We start from the raw sequence: 14,889 nt of genomic DNA, 5'->3' as shown, positions 1-14,889 counted from the left end.
CTAAAAAACAACAGCAACAACAAAAAACAACAACAACAAACCCTATTCAGCTTTGCTTAAATTTGCATCTTGACTTAAGAAACACAGAAATTCTCTTCAGTACTATACAAAATCCAACAGATACATGAAAAACACTGTGACTATTAACATTATTATGATTAATGTATAGTATTATTATGTTTATTATATGATTATTATGATTATATTATTATTATATGATTATATTACTGTTATGCTTAAGGCTTTTATAAAGGCTTTTTATAGACCATATATTTATATTTGATTAATTTTAGAAAAAAATGTGAAAATAAATATATTTCTGTCCTATGACAACAGTGAAGCAGCATTCAGTGAGATAATGTTACAGAACCTTAATCGAAAAATTTAATGGAAAATAAAACCAGTATGTGATTGCAGTCTACAATGTTTGTCAGGAAACCTTTGTTTATGTCTAGGAAAGGAGTGTTAGATACTAGATGAGCTAACTTCTGTAGAGATTATGTTTTTTTTTTTTTCTGTGAACCTTCCGGGTGAACCATCTTTCAAAATAGAGCATCAGTGAGCCGGCTGCAGAATACCCGCGCTGGCTGCAGACAAAACTAATGGAGTCACGAGCAATCGTCGTGACTATCAAAGAAAGGAAGACACACCTCCAAGAAGAATACACCTTGAAAAAAGAGTTTAATAAGAGTCTCATGTCATTAACAATTAATAATACAGAGTTAAAAAATTAAAAGCACCCAGCTTTATGGCAACAATTGATTTTATTAATAGAAACTGGACTGGTTTGAATGTTTTTGTAAAAATTATATTAAAAAATGAAGTAAAAAGTTTTGCTGATACAGACGTACTATTCGCCGTGAACATTTCTATACTGTAACAACAATTAAACGTGTCTTTGGTATCTATTTAAAAACTGCACAAAGTCCCATAGAGGAGCTTAACATTAATATTTAAAGTTAAAAGACAAACAAAATAAAGACTGGCGTGAATTTGTGTCAGTTTGAATCAGACCTACAATGTAAAACATTCCTACATCAAGAGAAACCAAGCATCTTTGTTTGATTTTGATTTTAATAAATGATCAAGGTAAAAAAAGAAAAAAAAAGTACACCATTTTACATATCTGGACATAATCACTCTGGTTCTTAGTTAGGACCGAAACTTCAGCTGAACAACAAAATAACATCAACATATGACATATTACACAGTGTTGTCCACAAAAACTAAGCCAAAGTGCAGAAGCAGAGTGTGAAAAACTAAGTGCACTCTTACTGTTTCCATAGGAATTAACAGAGGAAGTAGCAGACAGGTCCTGCTAATTAAATGCACTTAATTAATTGATTGTCAGTGAGTATGAGCACCTATAAAGAAGTAGAACATTTGGCAGTTTGATGGTCTGCTGCATTCAGGTGTGTGTTAATGCCAAGGAGCAAAGCAAAGGCTGCCTATCAGTCCGGAAAAGTTTATAAAGAAACTTCCAAACAATTTGATGTCCATCATTCTATAGTGAAAAACCTTATTCTCACTATTATATTATATATCTCACTATTATAATATCTTTTGCTATAATGCACAGCATCATATTTGGTGAAAACATAGCATATCAGCACATGCACCTCGTACTAGCTCTCAAGCACGGTGGTGGAATTGTAATACTCTGGGCTTGTTTTGCAGCAACAGGAAGTTGCAGTCATTCCTCTGTATACCAAAGTATTCTAGAGTCACATGTGAATGGCCTGGTATGGTAAATGGCCTGTATTTATATAGCGCTTTTTACTAGTCCCTAAGGACCCCAAAGCGCTTTACATATCCAGTCATCCATCCACCCATTCACGCACACATTCACACACTGGTGATGGCAAGCTACATTGTAGCCACAGCTACCCTGGGGCGCACTGACAGAGGCGAGGCTGCCGGACACTGGCGCCACCGGGCCCTCTGACCACCACCAGTAGGCAACGGGTGAAGTGTCTTGCCCAAGGACACAACGACCGAACCTTCCGATTACAAGGCGAACTCCCAACTCTTGAGCCACGATCGCCCCGCCACCTTTGTGACAGGGAAAAATTGTAATTGACTCATTGAACAGTAAAATGATCCCAAGCACAGAAGCAAATCTGCAACAGAATGGTTGAAAAAAGAAACGAATCAAGAAGTTGCAATGGCTCGGTCAAAGACCAGACCTTAACTGACTGAAATGCTGAAAGAGAGCTGTTCATAAATGATTGGCTGCAAACAATATTACAAAATTCCTCCACAGGGATGTGAGATACTGATAACGTTTATCAGGGCTTAAACATGGGACTCTCCACCATTTGATCTTAGAAATGAAGAAGCTTCACGGATGACAGGTGAAACTTAGAGGAGTCCACTCGCTTTTCTTTCCCAGCCCCTTGGATTACCATGACCTGGATGACTGAGGACCTTCACATAGATAAAGTTTTACAGAAAACATTTACATCAAGTTATTGTTGCTAAATGTGGTTCTACAAGTTACGGAGGTGGACTTAGTGTACTTTCACACACTGCTTCTACATGTGGTGTTCTACATCTGAGGTTGTATTTCAATGCATTTAAGATCTTGTAAGGATGAAATGATTTTTTTAGGTCCTAACACAAAGAACCTTAGTACTGACAGAGGTTTTGCTTTCTTTTTTACCATGACAGTAAGAGGAATACAGTGATATGTGAGGTGTTTTTGGCATTAAAACTGTTTCAGTGTTCCTCTTCTGAATCTCATAAATTCAGAACAACACTGACTCTGACAAGATAGAAAATAAGAAATAGTGGCTCAGTGGAAACTATGCAAATACAGTATTTACAAAAGTAAACCAAGCAGCAATCACTTTATAAATAAAGGGATTTTCTTTCTTTTTGGATTATGTTGCATGAGTGAAATATACTGACCAAAATCTCTTTAACACATGTGAAATTATTGGATACAAAGTAGAAATAATGCTTGACTTCACAACATAAATGTACTAATTAAGATAATACAAACAAACAAACAAACAACATTCTATATTGGCCATTTGTAGTCTATGAGAATTTGTACTAAGAGGTAGTGTTTTGCTTGGAGGTCTGGAGTCTTGCTGATGTGTTATCCCAGCAAACATAAAGACATGTTGGCTCTTTCTTTCTTTCTTTCTTTCTTTCTTTCTTTCTTTCTTTCTTTCTTTCTTTCTTTCTTTCTTTCTTTCTTTCTTTCTTTCTTTCTTTCTTTCTTTCTTTCTTTCTTTCTTTCTTTCTTTCTTTCTTTCTTTCTTTCTTTCTTTCTTTGGCTGTAGCTCAAGTGGTAGAGCAGGTCATCCACTGATCGGAAGGTTGGTGGTTCGATTCCTGGCTTCCCCTAGTCTACATGCCAAATATCCTTGGGCAAGATACTAACCCCAAAATTGCTCTCCGATGCATCCATCGGAGTATGAATGTGTGTGAGTGTTAGCTATAGCGCACTTAGAAAGATGTGCTTGTGCGAATGGGTGTGAATGGGTGAATGCACAAGTTGTGTAAAGCGCTTTGAGTGCTCAGATGAGTAGAAAAGCGCTATATAAGAACCAGTCCATTTACCATTTCTTTCTTTCTTTCTTTTTTTTACAAAAAACCTTAAAATCAGTGCTTATAGTGTATAGATATGGCAATAATAGTAATGAAAAAGCACTTTGCACTGCTTACAACATACTTGTGAAATGTAAGAGGCCAGAACTTTGATTAAATAGCACAGTTAACTCCTAACCAACTAAAGTTCAGACCACATACCACTCGGTGTGTCATGCAAAGATGAACGTTTGGGTCCAGAAGTCAAGAAATATGAGCATGGATGATTTCCTATAAATTCCTCTTAACTTGTCCATTTTGCTTGAGATGCCAAAAAAGATGGGTATGATGCAGTATTGGAAGAAATAAGAATAAAGGCTTAAACAGGTTTGGGCTCCTGCCACGGGTAGCTCAGTATTTTGTCTGTGAAGCTAATTCAGTTATGGCAAAGCATTAAAGGAATATGGCTGCAGTGTGTCCTGGCCTACGTGCAGCCATTTGACCCTGACAGTCTCCTCAGCGCTGCAGTCTGGAGGGAGTCCGATTGAACCTCCTGTTGCCCTCTCTCATCTTCTCCTTGTGTCTGGCCTGGACGAGACTGAACACCACCTCTGCCAGCGTCATGCGTCCTCCTGTCTGCCCTGCCAGGCGGCCATCTGTCCCATCGTTGGCCATCTTACTGCGCATGGTCCTGATGAAATAGGTGCGGACTTTCCCCTGGTGCTCACTTACCTACAATGAAAAACATAGATTAAAAAGTGAAGATGTGTATATTGTCACAGTTAGGCTAAACACAGAGGTTATTCTACAAAATTTGTATGATAATGAAGACTTTCTGAACATAAATTTGCTGCTGGCAAGATGTTTTTATGCTTGCTGGATAACTGAGATGGTTTATCGAACAGAAACCTCTAGAGCAAGGATCCAGCCATAGCAACACATTATGAATCACCTTAAACTCTGAGGTTTTTGTATAAAATGTTTCTCCCACCCTTAAAAAATGCAACATAATAAAATCAAAGGAGATCAAATAATTCCCCCCCTTCTGGAAGTCAGAATAAAGTTCCTAATTCCGAAGATGTCATTCATTGATTTAAGAACCTTACCTTATAGACCACAATGCTGTGGCGTTTTAAAAATAAACAACACTTGTTTAAGCTTAACTACTCTTCATAGTCAGTCTCCACTCACCCCTTTGACAAATATTTCTCCACGCAGCTCCAGGACGAAGCCCCAATCTGTCAGGATCCTTCGGGTGGCTTCGGGTACTTGGATGCGTCCGCTCACACCTGTGCTGTCCATGCGGCTGGCTAAGTTCACTGTGGAGCCCCAGATATCGTACTGCGGTTTGGTGGCACCGATCACCCCAGCGACCACGGGCCCGTGAGCAATGCCTGCATGAGTCCAAACCCAGACAATAATTTCAGATATTTGCTACAACACTAGAAATCGTGCGTGTGTGCTTTTGCGGGGCTGTGGCAGGGCAGCTTCTTACCCACACGCAGCTGAAAGCGTTGAGTAGAGTTCCTAATAATCTCTTTCAAGGTCTCCTGCATCGCCAATGCAAACAAAACCAGCTCGCTCAGGTGGTTCCATTCATCCATTGATTTCTGGAGGAGACAAAGATAAACATACAGTTTCATGCAAGGAGATAATATCATAACAAGTACCACAAATCAAAGCAAAGCTAATAAGACAAAAGGAAATAAGACCACATACAGAAAAATCTCCCACCTGTTTATCTGGAGCTAAACCTGATGCCGCCATGTAGCAGCTCCCAATTGTCTTAATCTTCTCCACATGGTGAAAATACGGCTCCTCAAACAGCTTGTTAGAAGATAAGATTAAATTACACATCAAGTTTAGCAGCTGACTTATGCAATTAGAGGCTATCCTATTTATCAAAGCAGGACTTGTGTCAACCCACAGCCTGGATTGAACTACACTGTCTCTGTTTTATTTTAACCGATAAATAATTGGACCAAAAGGGATAATCCATAAATAAACCACTGTCATATGATCATTTTGAGTCCAACACTCACCTCATCAAAGCCGGCAATTATCTCATTGAGTAGGCGGAGGCATTCCACTCCTTCATGCTTGAACTCTTTCTCCTCGAAGTACTCATCGAACCCAGCGATGGAGGCAAACATGACGCCCACTTCATCATAGGATTGGGAGTAAAGATCCTAAAAGAAGAGTCATGATGGGTGATTTCTTCAAAATCCTCTTTGTTTGAGTCAGGTAAGGTACTGTGCAAAAGTCTCGAGCCGCCCAACGTTATAAAACCACATCATTTGTTCCAATTTGTTTAGTTGAATTGATGAAAAATGCAAAGTATAACACAGTTTGACAGTCATAAAATAGTATTTTTGCACCAAGAGCGCATGCATGTGCATGATGTGTCTTAAAACTGGACAAGTGGACGACAAAAGAAGAAACAGGACCTGAGAGATGCACCTGGCCCTCAGTTGATCCATCTACTGTTCACTGAAGCCTGATCAAAAATGGTGTCAGTGGAAGGGTGGCTGTCAAGAAGCCATTAATAAGTAAGGGAAACAGGGAGGAAAGTAACTGAATATCCATGGCAACGAGTCTTATAAAGTGGTGAATCCAAATGTGAAATTATGTTAAAATCACCGTCGCTATGTACTGAGGAGGTAAAGCGGTATAACATTGAGTGTCTACAGCCATGTGTAAAACATGGTGGAGGTTCTGTCATGGTTTGGGGCTGCATATCACCCAGTGGGGTTGGAGATCTTTTAAAAAATGATCGGATTATAAATAAAGGAAAGTGCCAGATTTTAAAAAGTACTACATAACGTTAATTTTAATTGTACAATTTCAATATAAGTTAAACCGTAGACAGAGGTTGCTATTCATTGGTCCAATCAGTATTTTCAAAGCACTGATGGTTACTCAGACTGATTCTGCTGTGGACCAGACTATGAGTCAAAAGAAGTGAGGCTAAAGGTTTTGGGGTGTTTCAGCTACCTCGTCATGCTTGCTCCGGTCCAAGAAATGTTGAGCTACATGAACTGGTAGGATGTTGTATAGCAAACACTCATTGTGTTCCCGCAACTCCCTCATGTCTGCCACCTCCTGCTGGGCCTGCAGACGCCACAGGAAGTCCAGTCTGGCAGTAGCCTCCCACTGGATAGAAAAGATACAGCGAGATAGAACATCATCTACCTGCAACACAGTCCTGTGTGACAGAAAACAGTTTTAGTTTCAATAACACAGACCAGAAAGTGTTGCTATAGTGACAGGATCATCTATAAGTTCAATCTGGGAAAATGAAGTGTATGAGCACCTGACGTCCATTATAGAAGACGGCAACAATAAACATGGCCATGAGAAGGAAGGAAATTCCATTTCTTCTGACATAGTGAGACCTGTAACAAAGTATATTAGGAAAATCGATACACTCTGTGGGCAAAAATATACCTACACATTACACTTAAAGGAGATGCTCAGCTTTGGAACACATGGCATGAAGCTCCCAGTGCACAGTTTTTGTGCTGATGTTAATGTAGGATGAGGTTGGCTCAATTAACTGGTGTGGCCCAAAACTTTTGATCATAAATTGTGTATAGAGGCGAATATTTAAATATAGCACTGTGTAGTAAAACTACAGCAGCTGTGCAGTTTGTATGCTGCTCGCTGCTCATACACTGACCTGTGCAGCGTATCGTGGCGCGTGAGTGAGACAAAGGCGAGGTGGCTGAGGTAGGAGTAGACAGCCACTGCTAGCAGCAGCGTTGCCAGCTTCAGCAGAGAGTTCAGACGCAGAAAAACCGCACACGTCACCATGGCAATCACCCCGCTCAACACAAAAATCTAAAGGGAACAAATTGGGAAAGATGAAACAAGCAGTAATAACCTCATGTTACTGAAACCCAATGTGATTTATTGTTAGTATTTTTAATACAAGACAGACATTTGGATAAATCAACAGGAAATCACATAAAATCTCTATAATAATTGTCCCAAATTTAAACTACTGTTTGCTTGCCTCAGGGTAAGAGCAGACAGTGAGTGGACGTGAGCCTGTGCCAGTCTTCTCAGTTATGTCAGCCTCTCCTGTGTTCATGAGGATGCACCACACCTGCAAACAGCACAAAATGTTCCAACCTGATTCTGCATCATAGAGCATAACAAATATAAACCGGTAGTCAAACTTTCTTAAAACTGGTGATTTAAAACCTTTAATGAGGTTTTGCTTAATTTTGTGCTTTTTTCTAATAAAAAGAAGGTTTACTAAATAATTTTATCACTGCAAAAGAACCCCTTTACCTTCTTATATCTAAATGGGCTTTTTACATCACACGAAAGACCCCTGTGCTTACTTCATTTTTTACCTTCTTGCACTCCTCTGTCCTGTTTGCATGCCAAGTGTGCTATAAATATCAGCAGGGAAGTGCAACTTTCCTCTTTTTGCATATGCATTTCAGAGAGGATTATGCAAATTAATGTGCATTTGGTTTACAAGGGTCAGTTACCAGGTGCAATACTGCAGACATACAAAGGAAAAAGTCGTGTTGAAGAACATGGCAGTTTATGTAAATTACTCTTCTCTTGTGTTATTCAGACTCTCACCATGTCAGTAGAGGCCAACCCAAAGTTGATGAAGATCGCTATGAGAGTAAACAGGTTACGGGCACTGTTGTTTTCATGAATCCAGCAACAGAAGTGCTGCAGTGATGAAGGAGTCCACTTGAACTCTTCGGCAAGGGCAACAAGTAGCAGCAGCACGTGGGCAAGCAGAAAGACTGAAAACTGGAGGACAGCAGGGAACAGTCTACGATTGGGGAGGGAAGAGGGGGTTAAGAAGAAGAAGAAAGTGAGTGAAGTCATGAATGTTAATAATATTAATACAGTGTAGAACAGAAAAAAACAAGTTCAGGTGTCCAGTGTGACTGCACGGGTCAGTGCATTCTTTTAAATACCAGCAGGTGGCACCAAAGTAAAGAAAAACAAAAACTTAAGCACAGTAGCAATAAAGTCTGGTCAAAACACTACAGGGAGCTCTTTTTATAATACTGGTTATACCGATGTGGAATTGATATTTATTTAAAATGCTATAAGCTGGATTTAGGTACAAAATGACTTAATGGAATCATAATAAGTGGAATTAACAGTTGTAACATATTGGAGTTTCCTACCTGGGGGCAGGGATGAGGGCCTGGGCAGCCATGAGAAACAGAAGCAGGATGAAGGAGCAGACCAGATTGGAGTTGAACATTTCATCTCTCATCTGGGAGAACTGGATGGGCCAAAAGCGAGAAAAATAAATGTCACTTTTAGCTGCGTCTTTAAAAAACAGTTTGCATCTCTATCTTTTCTTCACAGTCTACCTTGTCCTCGATGTTTGTGTCCTTGAAGACAAGGGTCAGTGGTGTGATGTGCTCTCTGTGCATACGCTCACTACTTCGAAGCTCGATGGCATGCTTGATGCGTTTGTTAATCTCTCTCGAGTTGGACTGCCAAAGGGTGGGCATTGAGCCATTTGTAAAAGCAGCTAGAATCTAAAAGAAAAGAATAGAAATGACTGATTAGGTGAGTACAGGTGAGTCTCAGATGTGCCGAGCTCTTCAGATTCTTCAATTCAAATTCGTCACCACCTGACCAAAGGCACCAAATTCAGCACCTTCCTTTCTGTTTGGTATTTGCGCACTTACGCTGTTCATGTCAACGACAGTCTTAAAAGGTATGTCCGGACTCCAGGTTTGAATTGGTTTTTGAACTTTGGGGGGCTTGATGTGGTTAACTTTGTCTCTGTCCTGCTGAGGGCAGATGAGGAAGGTGTCAATATTGTATTTTCGTAGGAAAGCATTCCTATCACGACCATGGCCCTCTTCTGTCTTGTAAGTGCCTTCTAGACAATCGAGAGTTGCCCTTGAGATGTGGATGCGTCTGTTTCAGGGAGAAAGAAAAATTCATGCAGAAAGAAATTAAAAAATATTGTGGATGATGTAAGACAAGAGGTCATCATTAATGCATCACCAGATGAAAATATATACCCCCTCCAAATGTACCTATTACGAAATTAAATAGCACGTTTTTTATTCTTTTCTTAAATATTATCTTACAGAAAGCCTGGAAACCTGTCAGGCACATCTTTGTCAGGTAACATACTTGACAGGAGTTTCTCTAATGGTTGCTGGTGCTCACCCAGGTATGCCCCCCGCTTCCAGCATGTTGGCGATGCCCACGTCCCAGGACCAGACATCAAAGTGCCATTTCTGCAGACCCAATACCCCACAGAGGACAGAGCCCGAGTGGATGCCGATCCTCATGTCCATGTCGAAGTTCAGCTGCTTCTGTACATACCTGGTGATTTTGTGAGGTAAAGTGATCGTGTCTTACAAACAAAAATAGGATCTTACACTCTCATATGGATACCTATAGACCCATAAGAAGGTGGACCCTTTTTCAAGGTTGACGCAGAAGCATTGTGTTACACAATGTATTGATACACACCTGAATGCTGCACACCAGCAAACTGCCCAGACCTCTGCTTTTACTTAGGTGCTCACAGTTGTTGATCATCAATTAATCAAGTGCACTTAATTAGCAGGATCTGGATGCTACTTACCTGCTTAATTCATGTGGAAGCAGCAAAGGAGTACTTAAAATTTTCACACAGTGCTTCTGCATTTCAGCTTTGTTTTGTGTTAATCTTTTGTTACTTAGCTGAGGTTATATTTACATAATTTTAAAACCACGTGATTTTGGTTTTTTTTAATTAACTTGTGTTTGTGTCTTTAAATATGATGACTGACCGTATAGTGTTGATCATAGCCAGACCCATCTCAACACAATAACGGGCATGGGCACGCTGGGGCTCGGGAACCCCTGACACACAGTAGTAACAGTCTCCCAGTATCTTTATCCGCAAGCAGTGGTGTTCCTGTGATAAAAGAAGAAGAAGAAGGACATTAGAAGCTGGAAGATGTTTTACATCAACCAAAAAGGGCTCGCTCAGGCCCTCACCTCTGCCAGTCGGTCAAAACGTCCAAAGAGCTCATTGAGGGTTCGAACCAGATCCTGGGCTGACAGGTTCATAGACAACAAAGTGAAACCCTTGATGTCTGCAAAAAGGATGCTACAAGAAGGAGAGAAGGACTAAAAAGTCTGAAATGACATAGCAAACACTTACTATTGGCATTAGGTTGGCCTGCAACTTGATAATCAGAGTGAAACCCACTTGGCTTATAAATCTTACGAGTCAAGGTTACAAGGTTACAAATTTAACTACTAATATACTAACTCATGCATGTATACCTGACATCTTTGTACTGGTGGATATAGATCTTGTGAAACTCTTGAGGGTTTAGATCATCTTCCATAGCACTCATGTCAGCAATCATCTCCAAGGCAACAAAGCGAGGCAGGATCGACAAAACTAGGCGGTCCTGTGAAGAAGTGTAACAATGTGAGAGTCATGGAAGTGAGTTAATGCAACCAAAGCTTTCATCATAACACAGATAATTCTCTGGCTTTAAATTTCAGGACAGCTCCCATCTTCATTGTACCTGTCTTTGATTCTCTTGCTCTAATTTGAGGCGTCCTTCAATGCAACGACGGGTCTCCAGAAAAACCTGGCGCTGAGCGTGGTCTGTCAGGTAGTGGATGAACAAGCCAGCTGTGTTCATCCCCAGGTACAGCAGGCCTTTGGCAACCACCTGCATCGAAAGAGTGTGAATACTACATTAATTCATGGAAAAAAAGCTTTAAAAAAAGTTTGAAGGGGAAATTGGGGAAAGAGTATTGGACTGAAGCTTGGGGGGAGGGTTTCTAATTCCTTATTATTTGTTGATTAATATGTCAATAGAGACCCATGAGCTTTCAACAAGTACAATGAAATAGTTTTTTTCTCAAATTTTGTAGATTTGTGCCTAACACTGCTGTAGAGTCTAAGAAATCAAACTTTCCATAAGCCTTAACAGTGTATCACTGATTTATCGGCATGATACACATTTAAAAAATGTAACAGTAGGAAAGGAAATTCAAAGGGGACTTTTTTTTTCACCTTTCTCAGAAGCAAAGCATCAGTGTAGCAGCATACTATCTCTACCAGAATGTGCAGCATTGAGGACAGGGTGCCCGCACATATGGCCCACAGCAGAGGTAATGGCAGCAGTGTGTATGTTGCGAACAAAGTGAACAAAAGGTACCACGATGGGTCTTTTTCTAGTCCGTACACCAGACCCCCCAGCACCTGTGTGGTCTGTGACAACCAGCTGGCGAGGCCGGCGTAGTGAAGCCACTGTGGGGACACGGAGTCTTTGTGGGTTAACACTATGACGCACAGAACTGTTGCTAACACCATGAACATGCCCGTCAGGCAGCCACGCAAAGTGTCTGTGGAAGCTTCCGGCGCCAATGCCAGGTACAGAACCAACATGTGCAGCTTGGCCACCACGTCTATCACATTGGTGATGGCCAGAGAATTACGTCTTTGGGTGGAAGAGTGCTGCTGGTAGAGTTTCTCCAGGTCGTGGGACTTGAAGGTGTGCAATAGCGTGGGTATGTAGACACCACAGACAGTTCGACCCCAGTGGACGAAGAAGTCAGCGTCGCTGGAGTAGTCGTTAAAAGCACCCCCAGTGCTGGTGGAATCGCGAACCAAGGGATGGACTCTGAACGTGGAAGAACGGCGCTTTGTTACCCCACGTGAGGCTTTGCTGCGGATTTGCCTGTTGATCTCCTCTATGTAGGTATCTGTCACAAAGATTTTGCGTGCTGGTTCAACACCCAACTGTCAAAGGATAAAAACAGGATCCTTCATTCAAAAAAGTTACAAGGCTATTATATCTTATTTGGCAAATCAGGGTAGACAAGATTCAGCATGCAAAAATAACAATTACACTTACATGGATAGTCTAAAAACAGCCACATTCACACACAAAGAGGATTAATTAGTGGCCTTTAAAACCGAGGTCACTGGCATCAGGCCAATGCCAAGGTAAAGGCAGCGCTCACTTATTTAGCCAAGTCAACAAATCCTTTTGAAGCAGGAGGAACATTAATTCATCGTTGCATATCTTTCTAATACTCTTTTACTTTTACCCCTATTATGATGTAGAAATAATAATAAAACAGCAGTGCTGCTTCATGCCTTTGGGCCGCTGGTTACTAAAGTATCTGTCTGTGAAATTAAGAGGCACAGGGTTGAGACACTCCTTTCAAACCATGCACAGGTTAAAAAAAAAACAAGGCCTAAAAGGCAAAGCAAGGTTGAGTCTGAAAGCAAGGAAGCTGAATCATCCCCCACCTGGCAGCAGGACCCCGAGGTGCTTCAGCAAACAAAAAAGGCAAAAAATGCTAAAAACCTAAATCCAATCGTTTCTGAGTAGGTGTACAAAGCTGCTACACACCTGTCTCTTTTCACTTGTAACTTTCTTTATTTTGCTTTCGTCTCTTATTTGCCACATGGGGATAGAATGAGTCTGTGTGCTACCGGTTACCTTTATGGATGCTGAATGTTGAGACTTGCTTCTAGAAGGATCTTGTGAGGCTTGCTTTATTATCACATGTCTATTGTAAATGTGAATCATTTTTGAAATATAAATGCCAAAACCATTTCAACACACATTAGATATGCATAATGGTAAGAGCGCATTAGATTGTAATGGTAAGAGTAATAGCTTTATTTTGAAAAGAATCAAAAATTTCATGTGTGCTTGATAGCCATTAGTGAGGTACACTTTTGAATGCAGTATAAAAAGTACGTCATAAGGCCAGAGCTCCACACAGATAGACACAGCCTCTTCCAGTACACAATACTAGTGTGCACAAAAAAAAAAATCAGAACACATTTACAACAATCTAAAACTCAATCACCTGGGTACTGAGATCCTGCTGCATAATGATGTGTTTTACTGCGTTCTGCCACAGCATCTTTTTCCGCCGCAGGCCAGGGGACATGGTGGGGGTTACACAGGGCAGCTCACGCAGCCCCATGGGGGAGACCTGCGTTGTGTTAGCGAAGGTCACCATGGTGGCGACCTCAGCTGACCTCAGCTGTTGGTATTGGATCAGGAGCAGGTAGGAGCCTGGAACGTGAAGGGAAAAGGGGAGTCAGTAAGGACCAGATTTGGTGTTATTGCTTAAAAAAACATTAGAGTTCATCAGTAAGTTTTATAATAATAATAATAATTACAACTTTATTTATATCACAGATTTGGAAGCTGTTTTGACAGACAAGTCAAAGTAGAATACTAAATTCAAAGAGATAACTGGACATTATGGCCAGTAATTAACATGTAAAGTAAACCCACTTTAATTCATTTCAACTTTCATCTTTCATCTACCTAATTTTGCCTAATATGAATTTGTCTTACAGAAATATTTCATTATGAATGACCTGCAGTGTGAGTATTTGTTTGAATAAATGAGGAAAAGGGAATTTGATTGATAGACTTTTATAAAGAGGAACTTTGGGTGGCTTTCTGTACCAAAGCCACTGATGCATCTACTATCATAAAATGCTAAATATAAAGGATTTTTGCAGTTTGATGCATCTGAATACCCCGCGTGAAGGATTTAATAATCAAAGGTCTTTATGCACTATATAAATTGAGTAACAAATCTGTCTGAGTTCCTTATTCTTTTAGATAAAATTTGTTATGCTGCACACGTTCAACCATGCCAGAAAGGGCCACCTGGTCGGCTCCACGTGTTTACGCAGTGTGTGCCAGAAGAAAGGCAGCTTTCCAACGAATTATCTGGCCAGATTTAGAGCTGAGCTGGTTAATGCTCAGAGTTAAACTCCTCCAGGTCCTTCTGGCTCTGGATGCTGTTGTCCCACCCACTCACAGTCTACTGCCACCGGGCTGATTCTCACCAAGATCATGTATCTGCACAGAACAGACTGGATATGCTAAAACACATCATATTAGATGAGTAATTAGGTATAGTATTAAGTGTGCATCTTTATTTGTTTTTGAACATTACAAACATTACAGTTTCTCGGCTGTAGAAGAATCCCTTTGTCATTCCTCTTTCAGCAGTTTCAGCTGTCCCAAGCGGACAATAAGCTCCCCGTAACCTACAATGTGTCAAAGGACCCCCCCCCCCCCCCCCCCCCCCCCCCCCAAAAAAAAAGAAGCAAAAGGATTGTAAACCACACAACTGACCTGTAACGTTTCCCGTATAGTGCATCCACTGACAATACCTAGTTTCTGCCATTGTATACGTGCATCCAGCTCATCATAATCCATTTTTGTTGATTTCATCGGCTTTGATATTTAAGACACAACCTATAAAAGGAAAACTGAAACTTGAAGCAGCCCTCGTTGCAATGCCGTATCCAACACTGATGCGGACAGCGACATACAGGCCTGG

General features: G+C 40.7%; 1 protein-coding gene across 1 annotated transcript; it reads right to left on the bottom strand.

The window, feature by feature from the left end:
* Positions 1-1,119: 1,119 nt before the first annotated feature.
* On the bottom strand, positions 1,120-14,889 carry LOC146652143 (adenylate cyclase type 8). Its single transcript, XM_085381501.1, is given in 20 exon segments — positions 1,120-4,269; positions 4,729-4,931; positions 5,033-5,147; positions 5,272-5,364; positions 5,580-5,726; positions 6,532-6,690; positions 6,851-6,932; positions 7,217-7,377; positions 7,553-7,645; positions 8,137-8,338; positions 8,703-8,803; positions 8,895-9,065; positions 9,219-9,453; positions 9,712-9,870; positions 10,323-10,450; positions 10,534-10,645; positions 10,825-11,225; positions 11,573-12,301; positions 13,387-13,598; positions 14,682-14,889. Coding segments are annotated over 20 exon segments (3,771 nt in total). The 5' UTR covers positions 14,734-14,889; the 3' UTR covers positions 1,120-4,053.

The sequence above is a fragment of the Rhamphochromis longiceps genome, linkage group LG15 (genome assembly GCF_057381845.1).
Source record: "Rhamphochromis longiceps isolate RC_006_pf linkage group LG15, R_longiceps_female_GT1.1, whole genome shotgun sequence".
Classification (NCBI taxonomy): domain Eukaryota; kingdom Metazoa; phylum Chordata; class Actinopteri; order Cichliformes; family Cichlidae; genus Rhamphochromis; species Rhamphochromis longiceps.
This window is presented reverse-complemented; position numbering and strand designations above follow the sequence as displayed.